Below are 13,816 nucleotides of genomic sequence, written 5' to 3'. Positions count from 1 at the left end.
AGGTGTCCTGGGGTCCCCGCTGGCATGCGGTATCAATCCTGTGCATAAAAAAATAATAATGCAATATATTAAAATAAATACACCCCCCATGAAATGCGGGGTGAAATACCCCCCCCCCCCCAATACATACATACAGTAAGGGGCAAAATTACTATTATCCAGATATGGATAATAGTGCATTTGCCCATTTAAAATAAAACATAAATCAGCAGCTTAAAGTAAATTAAACTGGCACTTACCTCTGCCAGGATGAAGGCCGTCCTCATCACTGTCCTTGTCCTCCGTGGGCAGCAACAGCACAATAAAAAAATACGACCTAAAGGCCCCTAACCCCTTAAGCACCTGGAGGCCCCTGGACACCCGCGGGAACCTCCCGAGAACCCTGTGGGCCCCCCGGACACCTGCGGGGACCACCTAGAGGCCCCGGACACCTGCAGTAACCACCCGAGGACCCCCAGACACCCGCCGGGACCACCCAAGGACCCCCAGACACCTGCGGGGACCACCCAAGGACCCCCGTGAGCCCGTGCCCCGAGAGCCCATGAAATATTATAGTAAGATGGATTGAAGTTTATATCTATACCTGCCGCATTATTCCTGTCCCAATCCTCCCAGTCTGGGCTGGTAATATCACCTTTGCCCCTGAAGCAACATGAGGACGCTTTATCTGCCGTATATTCCCTTTCTGCTCAGTGTTCTGAAGCAGGGGAGTCAGATCTCGCTCTATCACCAACACCTTTTGCTGCCAATCTGAATGATAGAGAAAAGTATAATAGCGGCTCTTTCCACCTGAACTCAAAGACTGCGCCTCTGATTGAGCCACCTGTGCTGAAGCAGGGACTGATTGAGTTACTTGTGCTGACGCAGGGGTATCCTGAAAACCTGACCTGTTGAGGGGGCGTGAGGACTGGAGTTTAGGCATCCCTAGTCTAAGGAGTCGAACAGGATAAAACAACTTTCCTTCCATGGGTTTTTGGCTTTGCACTTAACCCTTTCAGTATTATTTTTTGTTTGTTTTTACAAGGGACGCTGATCCCACCAGATGTTAGGTCTGATAAAATGGACAAACATGAAAATGCCCTTATCTTACATACAGGTATTTATAGGGTATCATCTGGTTGAGCTGGGTTACCCCAGGGAGTGGACCCCACTAGTGCAAGCAAAATGAACAGACCTTCTCTATATATTTGTATTTAGCGACGGTAGCAGTAAATTGTAATCCTGTCCTGTTTCCCCAAGAATAACTTTTTCTTTTCGATAAAAAGAAGAATACAGATAATGTAAGATACTCTAGTGCTGGCTACACGTAGCATTCAGGTCCAGAATTACTAAGCGATGCTAAGCCATAAGACACATTACTGCCTAATTACTTGAATGGGTTATAAGGTGTGTTACGTTTCTGCAAGGTGTTCTCTGGACACACACACACACACACACACACACACACACACACACACACACACACACACACACACACACACACACACACACACACACACACACACACACACACACACACACACACACACCTCCTGTATGGGTTTCAGAATACATCCTGAGGGTAAAATATTGGCTTACCAGGAAGCAGCCTGACCTTGGCATTTGAATGGTAGAACCTTATATGTTGGGGCTTGCAAACGCCACCAAATACTCGCCTCTTCCGTAAGCTCTTAAATCCACTTCACATGTTCAGTGCGAGTCATTTAGCAATCATTTGCATCGCCAGATTCGGGGAGCTTAGTGTACTCGTCAACAAAAGGTGCTGCTGAAAATCCCCGAGGGATTATTTTATATCAAGAACTCTTTACATTGGCCTTTTTATCCTAACGAGTTCCCTGGAAATTGTACTTAATATCACTTTCTCCGCTCGCACACTGTAAGCCGGTGGAAAATTACAAACCGCGTGTGTTCATTAGCCGCCGATGTAGCACGTTACACCAACAGGCAATGGGGATCGAGGCAGTTGTTTTACTAAATTGATGTGTCAATGTGAAAGGTACATTGTGCCTAGTGTGCTCCATGTCTGTTACCTGGTACAGTTAAAGAGCTGTGCCTCTCTTAACCAAAGTGAAGACAGGACGAGGACATGTTTAATAGGTTATATCGAGCTGATTGCCAACTAAGGGTTCTATGTATCGAGGCAATTTTGGAGCAAAACTGGGCCATGTGACCTCCAATTTCACCTTATCTGCCCCAGTTTACACCTTGGGGAGAGTCAGTAGGAGGAGTTGGGGGGGAGTTACATGGGGCACAGATTATAATGAGATGTATCACATTCTGCATCTCTGCCCCAGCTTGCACCTTGGGGAGCTAGTCAGGCTATAGAAGTGGAAAAGAAGTTATATCAGTGGCGCTCAACACTGTAATGATCGCCCGTCCGATTTCCGTGGCTCTGGTTGTATATTTTATAATATATATTTTATAATATCTATTAGAATTGCTTTGATCATTACAGTGTTGAGCGCCACTGATATAACTTCTTTTCCACAGATTATAATGAGATGTATCACATTCTGCGTCTCTGCCCCAGCTTGCACCTTGGGGGGAGTCAGTAGGAGGAGTTGGGGAGCAGTTACATGGGGCACAGATTATAATGAGATGTATCACATTCTGCGTCTCTGCCCCAGTTTACACCTTGGGGAGAGTCAGTAGGAGGAGTTGGGGGGAGTTACATGGGGCACAGATTATAATAAGATGTATCACATTCTACGTCTCTGCCCCAGCTTGCACCTTGGGGAGAGTCAGTGGGAGGAGTTACATGGTGCACAGATTATAATATTTATTTGCCCCCCAAATTCTCTACTTCTGAAGTGTCGTAAGTCTAACATTCTGCATTAGGGCTGTTCTATACAGGATGCGGCCGTGCGTTCCTATGCAAAAGCGCGTGCACGTGCCGCATGCTTTTGTGTATATAGAGCCGGGAGCTGCAGGTTAGTGTATATGTGTGTGTATGTGTGTATGTGTGTATGTGTGTATGTGTGTGTGCATGGGATGTGTGAGTGAACGTAAGTCCTAGACAGATTTTTTTAAAGAAAAAAAAAAGTTTAATAAATATTTTTTTGTTTTGTTTTATAATCCTTGACCCACACACACACATGCATACAAACACACATCCACGCATACATGCATACAAACACACATCCACGCATACATGCATACAAACACACATCCACGCATACATGCATACAAACATACATCCACGCATACATGCATACAAACACACATCCACGCATACATGCATACAAACACACATCCACGCATACATGCATACAAACACACATCCACGCATACATGCATACAAACACACATCCACGCATACATGCATACAAACACACATCCACGCATACATGCATACAAACACACATCCACGCATACATGCATACAAACACACATCCACGCATACATGCATACAAACACACATCCACGCATACATGCATACAAACACACATCCACGCATACATGCATACAAACACACATCCACGCATACATGCATACAAACACACATCCACGCATACATGCATACAAACACACATCCACGCATACATGCATACAAACACACATCCACGCATACATGCATACAAACACACATCCACGCATACATGCATACAAACACACATCCACTCATACATGCATACAAACACACATCCACGCATACATGCATACAAACACACATCCACGCATACATGCATACAAACACACATCCACGCATACATGCATACAAACACACATCCACGCATACATGCATACAAACACACATCCACTCATACATACATACATACAGTACACACATATACATACATTTGAGCGCAGACAGCGGCGCAAAAAGATGAATTTCTTCATCTTCGCCGCTGTCTGTCGGGTCCCCTCTCCCTGCCGTGCGCGCGCGGCACATCTATGGAAAGGCTCAGCCAACTAAAAATCCGCTCGCGCGCACAGCGTAGCACGCGCCCGGCACTATAGAACGTGCCGCAGATGTAAGAGAATGATCTTACATATGAATCAGCTCTGCTCCAAAACACGTTGCATTGCATCTAAACATTTATTTTTCTAAATTGATACATAGAGACCCCTTATATTTTAGAAACAAAATCGGACAGGTAAAAGCATTTTAAAATGTTTTTTTCTTATTAAATGTAACATTTCCACGGTATCTAATCTAAGGTCTTTGCATGATCAGACTGTTTGTCAGTCCTCAAAGCTGTGGGTAAATTATTCTGCCATCATTGGTCAAACAGAAAACAGCAGTTGCAGAAATGCATAAATTCCGTGTGTCCAGAGAAAAGCGAAACGTATTCATTGTTTACAAGATTCACGGTGAGTAAAACAGTCACTTTAAGGATCATGATAACTTTCTGAATCAATTGCGCTGAGAAGTTAAGAAATATATATTTTTACCTGGCTACGTTAAGTGGCAGAAATATTATAATGGTATGTATAAAATTCTCCCGATCATTAATCGGGGCTGTTGTGTAAACTTCACGCAGCTTCTGACCTGTGTAATGTGTCATGTAATTAAAATATTTCTTCCATTTGTAACAGAGAATGCAAAACCCACGTGTGTACGTGGAAATAAGCTGTTCTTTGCTTTGGTATGTAGTCACTAATGTGCTTTCAAGCACGACCTTGGCACCTGGGCAAAATCAACACCTACTCATCTACTGCTTTGTAAAAAGCAAAGAAACATTACCACAGATGTTTAGGAACATTAAGAATATCCCTGCTTCAGCACAGCTGGCTCAGTCTGAGCCACTGATTGAGCCACCTGTGCTGAAGTCTGGATTTCCTGAAAACCTGGGATATTAGTGGCCTTTGAGGATTGGAGTTGGCCACTCTTGGGGTGGGGTCTCCAAACGCGGTCCTCAAGGGCCACCAACAGGCCAGGTTTTCAGGACATCCCAGCTTCAGCACAGGTGGCTCAATCAGTGGCTCAGTCTTCAACTGGCCAGTTGGTAGCCCCTGAGGACTGAGCTTGGAGACCCCAGGCCCAGAGGAACCCCAACAGCATTTAAACTGATTAAATAGGTGTTTCCTAGTTGTAGCCAAGCGGTCCCGTGAAGTGGAAGGACAGACGTCACGTCCGAGCACCAGGCTTTTATCCCACTTGACATGTCACTTGGGCCCAGATCCACATAGTTCCGGTCAAGTCCGGGCTTGTAACGGGACGTTGCCTAAAACCAGGCCCGGCGACATGTTCCCTGAGGTTAACGCCGATCTTCCAAGCGAATTGCCCGCCTATGCCAAAAGCACACCCGAACTCATCTCATTAGCATAGGCTTACGTTATCATAGCATAACGGTGTGTTCTCCTCCAATCACGTGCACGTAGGGTGACCACACGTCCCGGTTTTCTAATCACTGGCCGCTCGCGAATGCGCAGCCGACAAGCACCAATCGCGCATGCGTGGTCGCCACTTGCAAGCAAGCTCGCGAGCATGCAAGATGAGGACTTGCCGTTCGCGCATGCGCACAATTTGTCCTGCGCAAAATATGGCCAACCTACGTGTATGTTAAGTATGTATTAGCGTTACTCCCATCCAGACCCTGAAGTGGGAGATTAACATAATGTTCGGAAATAACTATGTTAGTTATATCACCTCTCTGCGCTGGCACTCCCACCCCGACCCTGCAAAAGCCCTACCGTACTTCCTGGTCTGGAAGGGACTCATTCCGAGGTTCGGTGTGAGCCAACTAACGTCGCGTTAAGCCCCCCGTTAACCGTAATGGACATTAGTGGATATGCAATGTTATGATAACACCTCATTTGCATATCATTATGACCAATGCGCAGTGATAGTTAACGCTATGCTTTTTACGGAAGAAAACCCGACTGAACGTTACGTTACTATTCTTAGACACGCCGTCAATGAAAACGTCACGTTACGTCTAGGGATCTCCACTCCAGTCCTCAAGGCCCCACAACAGGTCAGGGTTTAAGGATATCCCTGCTTCAGCAGAGGTGGCTCATTCAGTGGCTCAGTCAAAGACACTGATTGAGCCGCCTGTGCTGAAGCAGGGATATCCTGAAGACCTGACCTGTTGGGGTTGGAGTGGAGAACCCCTGCATTAAGCGACACTACACAGCATTGTAGATTTGAGACTGTACCTCCATTTGCACTGGGAGGCAAACGTTACATTGTTAGGTCTCCAGCGCAGAGATTGCACGCGCCTGTAAATTGCGCCGTGGAGAGCACAGGGCAAAGGGTTCACTTATCATAAATATAACCCACGCAGAACAAAGGAAGGTCGCTACTCACCGTTATTTCCGTTGACACGATGGAGGAAATGTTCACTGGGTGTTTTCCTGGAAACAAGTTGAAATGAGCGAGTTAAAGAGGCCCCGGAAGAACAACGCCGGGCGCCAGCGCTAGAAGGAGATGTTAGAGCCAACATCCTTTCTAACAGGGAGAAGGTCTGCAGCCTAAACATTGGGCGTCAGTTCTGATTATTAAGCAATAAGGGTCATTTTAACCTGATCACTGCCAGAGAGGCCTGCCATGGGACAGCGAGGGCTGCCAGGGGGCTTCTCCAAAAATACTGGACTCAATGGTGAAAGGTGCGTCAGGTCACTATGTCCAGGGAGGGAATACCGGGCACATACATGTCCAGTATTACAGTACCGCTCATTCTTTACTGGACAGAGTATCCAAATACAGGACAGTCCGGTTCAATACCGAACACCTGGCCACCCTAGGGACAGTGAACGCACTAACGGGTAATATGGGGTGAGGCTCTTCCTAACGGGTAATATGGGGTGAGCATGTTCCTAACGGGTAATATGGGGTGAGCATGTTCCTAACGGGTAATATGGGTTGAGCATGTTCCTAACGGGTAATATGGGGTGAGCATGTTCCTAACGGGTAATATGGGGTGAGACTCTTCCTAACGGGTAATATGGGGTGAGGATGTTCCTAACGGGTAATATGGGGTGAGCATGTTCCTAACGGGTAATATGGGGTGAGGATGTTCCTAACGGGTAATATGGGGTGAGCATGTTCCTAACGGGTAATATGGGATGAGGATGTTCCTAACGGGTAATATGGGGTGAGCATGTTCCTAACGGGTAATATGGGGTGAGGATGTTCCTAACGGGTAATATGGGGTGAGCATGTTCCTAACGGGTAATATGGGATGAGGATGTTCCTAACGGGTAATATGGGGTGAGCATGTTCCTAACGGGTAATATGGGGTGAGCATGTTCCTAACGGGTAATATGGGACGAGCATGTTCCTAACGGGTAATATGGGGTGAGCATGTTCCTAACGGGTAATATGGGGTGAGCATGTTCCTAACGGGTAATATGGGGTGAGGATGTTCCTAACGGGTAATATGGGGTGAGCATGTTCCTAACGGGTAATATGGGGTGAGCATGTTCCTAACGGGTAATATGGGGTGAGGATGTTCCTAACGGGTAATATGGGGTGAGGATGTTCCTAACGGGTAATATGGGGTGAGCATGTTCCTAACGGGTAATATGGGGTGAGCATGTTCCTAACGGGTAATATGGGGTGAGCATGTTCCTAACGGGTAATATGGGACGAGCATGTTCCTAACGGGTAATATGGGGTGAGCATGTTCCTAACGGGTAATATGGGGTGAGCATGTTCCTAACGGGTAATATGGGGTGAGGATGTTCCTAACGGGTAATATGGGGTGAGCATGTTCCTAACGGGTAATATGGGGTGAGCATGTTCCTAACGGGTAATATGGGGTGAGGATGTTCCTAACGGGTAATATGGGGTGAGGATGTTCCTAACGGGTAATATGGGGTGAGCATGTTCCTAACGGGTAATATGGGGTGAGCATGTTCCTAATGGGTAATATGGGATGAGGATGTTCCTAACGGGTAATATGGGGTGAGCATGTTCCTAATGGGTAATATGGGGTGAGGATGTTCCTAACGGGTAATATGGGGTGAGCATGTTCCTAACGGGTAATATGGGGTGAGGATGTTCCTAACGGGTAATATGGGGTGAGCATTTTCCTAACGGGTAATATGGGGTGAGGATATTCCTAACGGGTAATATGGGGTGAGCATGTTCCTAACGGGTAATATGGGGTGAGCATGTTCCTAACGGGTAATATGGGGTGATCATGTTCCTAACGGGTAATATCGGGTGAGCATGTTCCTAACGGGTAATATGAGATGAGGGTATTCCTAACGGGTAATATGGGATGGGGATATTCCGAACGGGTAATATGGGAAGTAGATGTTCCTAACGGGTAATATGGGAAGTAGATGTTCCTAACGGGTAATATGGGAAGTAGATGTTCCTAATGGGTAATACAGGATGAGGATATTCCTAGCGGGTAATATGGGATAAGGCTATTCCTAACAGGGATAATTTGGGATTTGAATGTTCCTAACAGGGATAATTTTGGATTTGAATGTTCCTAATGGATAATATGGGCCATATTGAGGAATAACAAGTTCCCGTACTCAAACTTGACATACAGGTCTCTCCACCACCATGAGCCCATGATATTCCTTGTAATAATTTTTTGGAGCATGGGTTTTTATTAACTCCTAGTAATTTGTTTTTTTCCTGTTAGCAAAAGCGTTAAAGCGTTAAAGCAGCCAAATGTGAAACATCCTATAAGTTTTTTTATTAAATAAATCAGTTCTGGAGTATTAGATAATACTGTCTGCATTTTTAAAACTCCTAATGCCATTATTAATGTGCTGATCTTCCTTTGGTTGCCACATCAACCATTTAGTAAGTCACATCCACTTCCTCTTTTGGAACAGGCTCTCACACACCTTTTTGAGCTCTGGCCTTTATCAACAAAGTATCACAAAACAGATCTGTTGCTGTGTTCCAAACAGCATGCTGTCTATCACTCTGAAAGCTGTCACAGTTAGCAATACAATGTTACATATCAGCTGCAGCATGTCACAGACTGCAGCACAAAGTTAGTTTCCTTAGGCTGCGTCCATGGAAGGACAGACAGCGCTGCACCGTGCGGACGCACCGCGATGAGCCCCCCGGCATCCTCAATGAGGATGTCTTGAGAGGGGGCTCCCGCGAGCGCCCGCAGGCGTGCTGAGGCGTTGGGATTCTCAGCCGACAGCCGAAACTGTTTTTCAGCGCGCTGTCGGCTGAAAACTTCCAATCACAGCAAAGCAACGTCACGTTGACGTCGGTGCGTCGCGGGCACCTTTTGTAGCTGTAGTACGACCGCCTTACCTTTGCTGATGGTATTCTTGATAGGAGGCTGCTCTTGCTGCACTGGTGTTGATAATGTGCTTGTTGGAGGGGAAAGGCTTTGCTGCCTGGTATCCCATATTGTATTCCTTGGGCTTGATAAGTAGTTGGTTGGGTGTGAGCAGTTCTGAAACACCAGTAATAACAATGTCTTACACTCTTTACTAGAGATGGGCCAATTTTGGGGGGCGGATTGTATTCACAGCCGCTTGGCCGGTTCCTTTGGTCCCGCGGATTTGGTTTGCGGATTATTATTACTATTACCATTACACACTGCGGATTCCCGAACTGAGCTCTGTTTGTGTTTCATGTTCTGTCTCTGGTTTTACACATATACAGTATGGCCTGGTTCGCCCACATGAAAACGTCTCATATTCTCACAAAGCTGTGAACTTACTGTGAAAGAGAGGGCCTTCTTCCTCTCCTTCATCCTCTGTATGGCGTTCCTCACCTACACACACCAAGCAAATGCACAAAACGGGTTAAAGATATACATTTCATTCTATTGTATAAATAGGATCCTAATAAACAGACATTCAGCTTGCTAACGCAATATATAGCAAGACAATGTTCTTTGACGGGCCTTATTCTATATTGAACGAAGCGGCCATTTGGGCTGCTTTCAGCCAAAAATTCAAGTTAATGATTCTTAGAATGAGCCCCTAAATCAGAGAAGAGGTGGCACAGAGTAACCCTTTAATACCAGCAATTAGATAGTAGTTATATAGTAGATGAGGTTGAAAAAACGCGACGGGAGGGGTGACGCACCTCACTCTGAGGTCCTGCACAGGAGTCGTGCTGTCAGTCGGGCGGGGACCTCACGGATCGGCCTTAGGCCCCTCGCGACATCGCGGGTGACGCTTTTCGCGCAAGCTCCGCATTCCCATTACCAGGACCGGACCTAGGCTCCGCCCCCCCACCGCGTCCCATGACGCAACGGAGGGCGCTCCTGCTCCCACTCCACAATGGCGCCTCATCCCCACGGACATGCAAGGGGTTAACAACATTAATTATTCTGCACCTCCTCTTCTTCCCGCCCCTACCTATCAGTGGACTGAATACATCTGAGGGGGCGGTTCTCATTCATTACCCTGCAGCCTTGTACTAACCTGCTATTGGCTACCTGCCCTATTTATGCTCACCAAATCCTCCCCCAATTTGGCAGAGCATAAATTTCTGTTTATGTTACGAAGTTCTTGCCTCAAAGCATCCTGCTGCCCCGCTGTTGCCCTTGCATGCTGTCTTGATTTCTCTACCTTTGACCTCAGCTTGTACCCGGACCACTGCCTTCTCTGACCCCTGACCTCGGCTTGCATTTGGACTCCCACCTTCTCTACTCCTGGACCCTTGCTACGCAGAACGACCATCCGACTTCTCCAATCCTAGACCACGGCGAGTACCACAACCATCCGACTTCTCCTACCCTGACCCAGCTACACGACACGACTCTGCAATCCGGACGCGGTTACACGGTTGTAGGTTGGTGTATTCTAACATCCCCACCTAAGCCTCACGGTCCCGTTCTGTTTGTAGTGAGCACTCATTACACAATCATAGCATAGCAATCATAGCGTACCAATCATAGCATTTCATTGCTGTATTTATCGGGGTGGAACGCAGAACGTCTTACCTCGCTGTTGTAAATGGCATAGACCAAGAATATGTACAGCCCCTAGGAGGAAACAGGATGACAGAAGGTTGAACAGAATGCAGGGTTAGTAACCATTATAGTAATTAAGGAGTTAACCCCCCTCCCTCGCTACCCACCCGGGACGTCAAACCACCCTCCCCGGGGCAACTACCCCCACCCTCTACCCATTGATTGGCAGAATTGTACACCATATATGGGCATGATTTACCACTATGGCAGTCAATGGGCAACCTTAAAAAAACAAGCACCAAAAATACACAAAATTAAGGGGATTAACCCCTTAATTACTATAGCGGTTATTAACCGCTAAGGTGATTAAGGTGTAAGTGGCCATTAGTTTGTTTTTAATTGTTATGTTGCAGCCACGGAGGATGGGGAGGAAGACAAGGATGACGAGGACGACCTTCATCCTGGCAGGGGTAAGTGCAACTTTACAGTAATACACTTTATGCTGGCTGGATAATGTTTTATTTTTAATGGGCAAATGAGCTATTATCCAGATTTGGATGATAGGGATTTTGCCCTTTACTGTACAGTATGTGTTGTAGTGAGTAGAAGGGGTGGGTAGTAGGATCCCCATTCATTGCCATTCGGGTTATCTTTGCTCCCATTGAGGTAACCACACTGGCAATCAATGGGTGTGTTGGCAAATATTGGGTTTTAATGTTTATTGGGGTAGCGGGGGTGGGTGAAGGGGGTATTTGGCCCATGGTTGGTATGTATGACTACCGGGTGGGTAGCGGGATGGGTTAACCCCTTTATTACCTTAGTGGTAGTAACCACTAAGGTAATGAAGGGGTTTACTCCTTCCGCTACCCTCCCAGTAGGCATAAATACCCACCATGGGCCAAATGCCACCTTCACCCACCCCGATACCCCCTATAAACCGGGCACTGGTGTGTAACCCCTTCATTACCTTAGTGGTTAGCCGCTAAGTTAATGAAGCTGCCTGTAAATGTATTTTTATTGCATTGGATGGAAGCCGGGGGTCTCTGGAGCTAATATTAATGTGTATCAGCTCCGGAGACCCCCGGCATCAATCCGATGCATTAAAAATCTATTTTTTATTCTAAGACCTATTCGCAAATCCCATGCCGCTACCCTTGGGGTGGCGAAATGAAATTGGTGAGCAGCTCGCTAGGTGACAGCCTCAATGTTCTCATTGAAACGACTAGAATAGGGAGATTTTATAAAAAACGCGAGTTGGAGCTGTTTTCCAGCTCCCGCCCGGTGTGTTTGGGCCGCGGCGCTGCCGCTCGGGAGATGCACTTCCTGTACGAGTTTGGCAGGTCTTCGAAGCTTTCTGAATAGCAAACTTGCCAAATCGTTCGGGAAGTGCTCATGATAATAGAAAAGGTGTCCAACCACCCCCCGGAAAAGTGCCAAACTGCATAATTATGTTGTGTCACATGTAGTCAATAACCGGAACAAATGCTGTGCATGCGTAGACGCGAGCGCCGACAGCGCAACGAGCGCTTGCGCACAGGGGGCCGGGGCACAGAAAAAAAAACAGGACAGTGGGCAGAATAGCCGGGACCCGTGACAAAGGGCAAAAAAAACGGGACTGTCACCTACTTATCAGGTTATGTGATGTATGTTAATAAAACCCACGGCCTTTACACCTCCAGACCTCTCTTTGTGTTTATATATTATAGGTATTATTATGGGGATATGTAGACACAGCCACCTGCAATTCAATTTCAACATATCAGCACGCACACAGCGCGCACGCAGTCTTATTTTCCTACTTTCACAGCTAAGCGCGGCTAAGTCCCTCATTGCTAGTGATGTTATGGGGTCACTGCATAAAGCTGCATTAGTTCTCCATTTCTATGACGACCTATTTGTCACGTTCCCACTCTTGCTTCCGACGTGTTTTATACCCGCATACACTGCATTGTTTGCCGTGCTCTCTGCTGATACCTAAAGGGCGGGCGATACGTGGTTAAGTGGATGGTTCGCTATTAATTGATTAATGTATTGCTGAGGATAGCGGTGTGTGCCGGTTTTTTTTCAGCAGAGAAACTGAACTGTTTGAAACAGGTCAAAGTTAATGGACAGCAGAATACGTCGATGAAGCCATCACATCCCCACTTACCGTGTATGTTATGAGTGTATCCTGTGCGGCTTCACTGTAATGCAGTGCCGAGAGGGAACAATACATTGCAGCTGTGCTATAAACACATTTTCTGCTGTGGGAGGGCAGGGCGATGGCAGTCACGAAGTTTGCTTGTGCAACATCAGAGACATTGCACCCTGACAAATATGAACCCCGTTTACTGCGCGCTGAACCAGCAGTGGGGCGGTCCCTCAGAAGTCCGTTAAATACTTAACGGTACGATAACATCTTGTTAAGTCCTAACGGGGGTCTTCCAAGCTCACTGACGCTGCGTTCAGCACTGTTTCCAGCCATAACGAGCCTGTGCGTTACTATAACGGTCTGGTGATATGGAAAACAGCGCTGGGCCCCAGCGCGCCAGTATAGTTAGCGCAGGAATTTAACGTTACGGTAGTTAGGTCAGCGCTAACGGTGGCGTTACTCACATCCAGACCCTGAGATAGATCTGTTACAGGGGCAGGATAAGTGTGAGATCACAGGTCTGTTACAGAGGCAGGATAAGTGTAAGACCACAGGTAGGTCTGTTACAGGGACAGGATAAGTGTGAGATCACAGGTAGGTCTGTTACAGTGTCTGGGTAGGTCTGATATAACTATTATATTGTTATTTGCCGGGTCTTTTCCTCTCCTGTCGTCTTGTTTTTTACTTAAATGAAACCCCTACACAGGGACCTGATTTTTTATATTTATAAAAATGTTTTACCAGGCAGTAATACATTGAGAGTTACCTCTCGTTTTCAAGTATGTCGTGGGCACAGAGTTATAAAAATACATGGTTGCAATAAAAGAACAGGGTTATACAGTCACTTCACAGGCATTTCATGGACAGATAAAGTAGGAAAATT

General features: G+C 46.5%; 1 protein-coding gene across 1 annotated transcript in view; it reads right to left on the bottom strand.

Annotated features, from left to right (window-relative positions):
• The window catches only part of ADGRD2 (adhesion G protein-coupled receptor D2), a 142,481-nt gene that overhangs the window by 25,605 nt on the left and 103,060 nt on the right, over positions 1-13,816 (bottom strand). The window contains 4 exon segments of the mRNA XM_075579485.1: positions 6,254-6,300; positions 9,185-9,329; positions 9,600-9,653; positions 10,833-10,874. Of these exon segments, the coding sequence (XP_075435600.1) occupies positions 6,254-6,300; positions 9,185-9,329; positions 9,600-9,653; positions 10,833-10,874 (288 nt within the window).

Source organism: Ascaphus truei, chromosome 21, assembly GCF_040206685.1.
Source record: "Ascaphus truei isolate aAscTru1 chromosome 21, aAscTru1.hap1, whole genome shotgun sequence".
NCBI classification, from domain to species: Eukaryota; Metazoa; Chordata; class Amphibia; order Anura; family Ascaphidae; genus Ascaphus; species Ascaphus truei.
The sequence above is the reverse complement of the archived record's forward strand: the minus strand, read 5'-3'. Positions and strand labels throughout refer to the sequence as shown.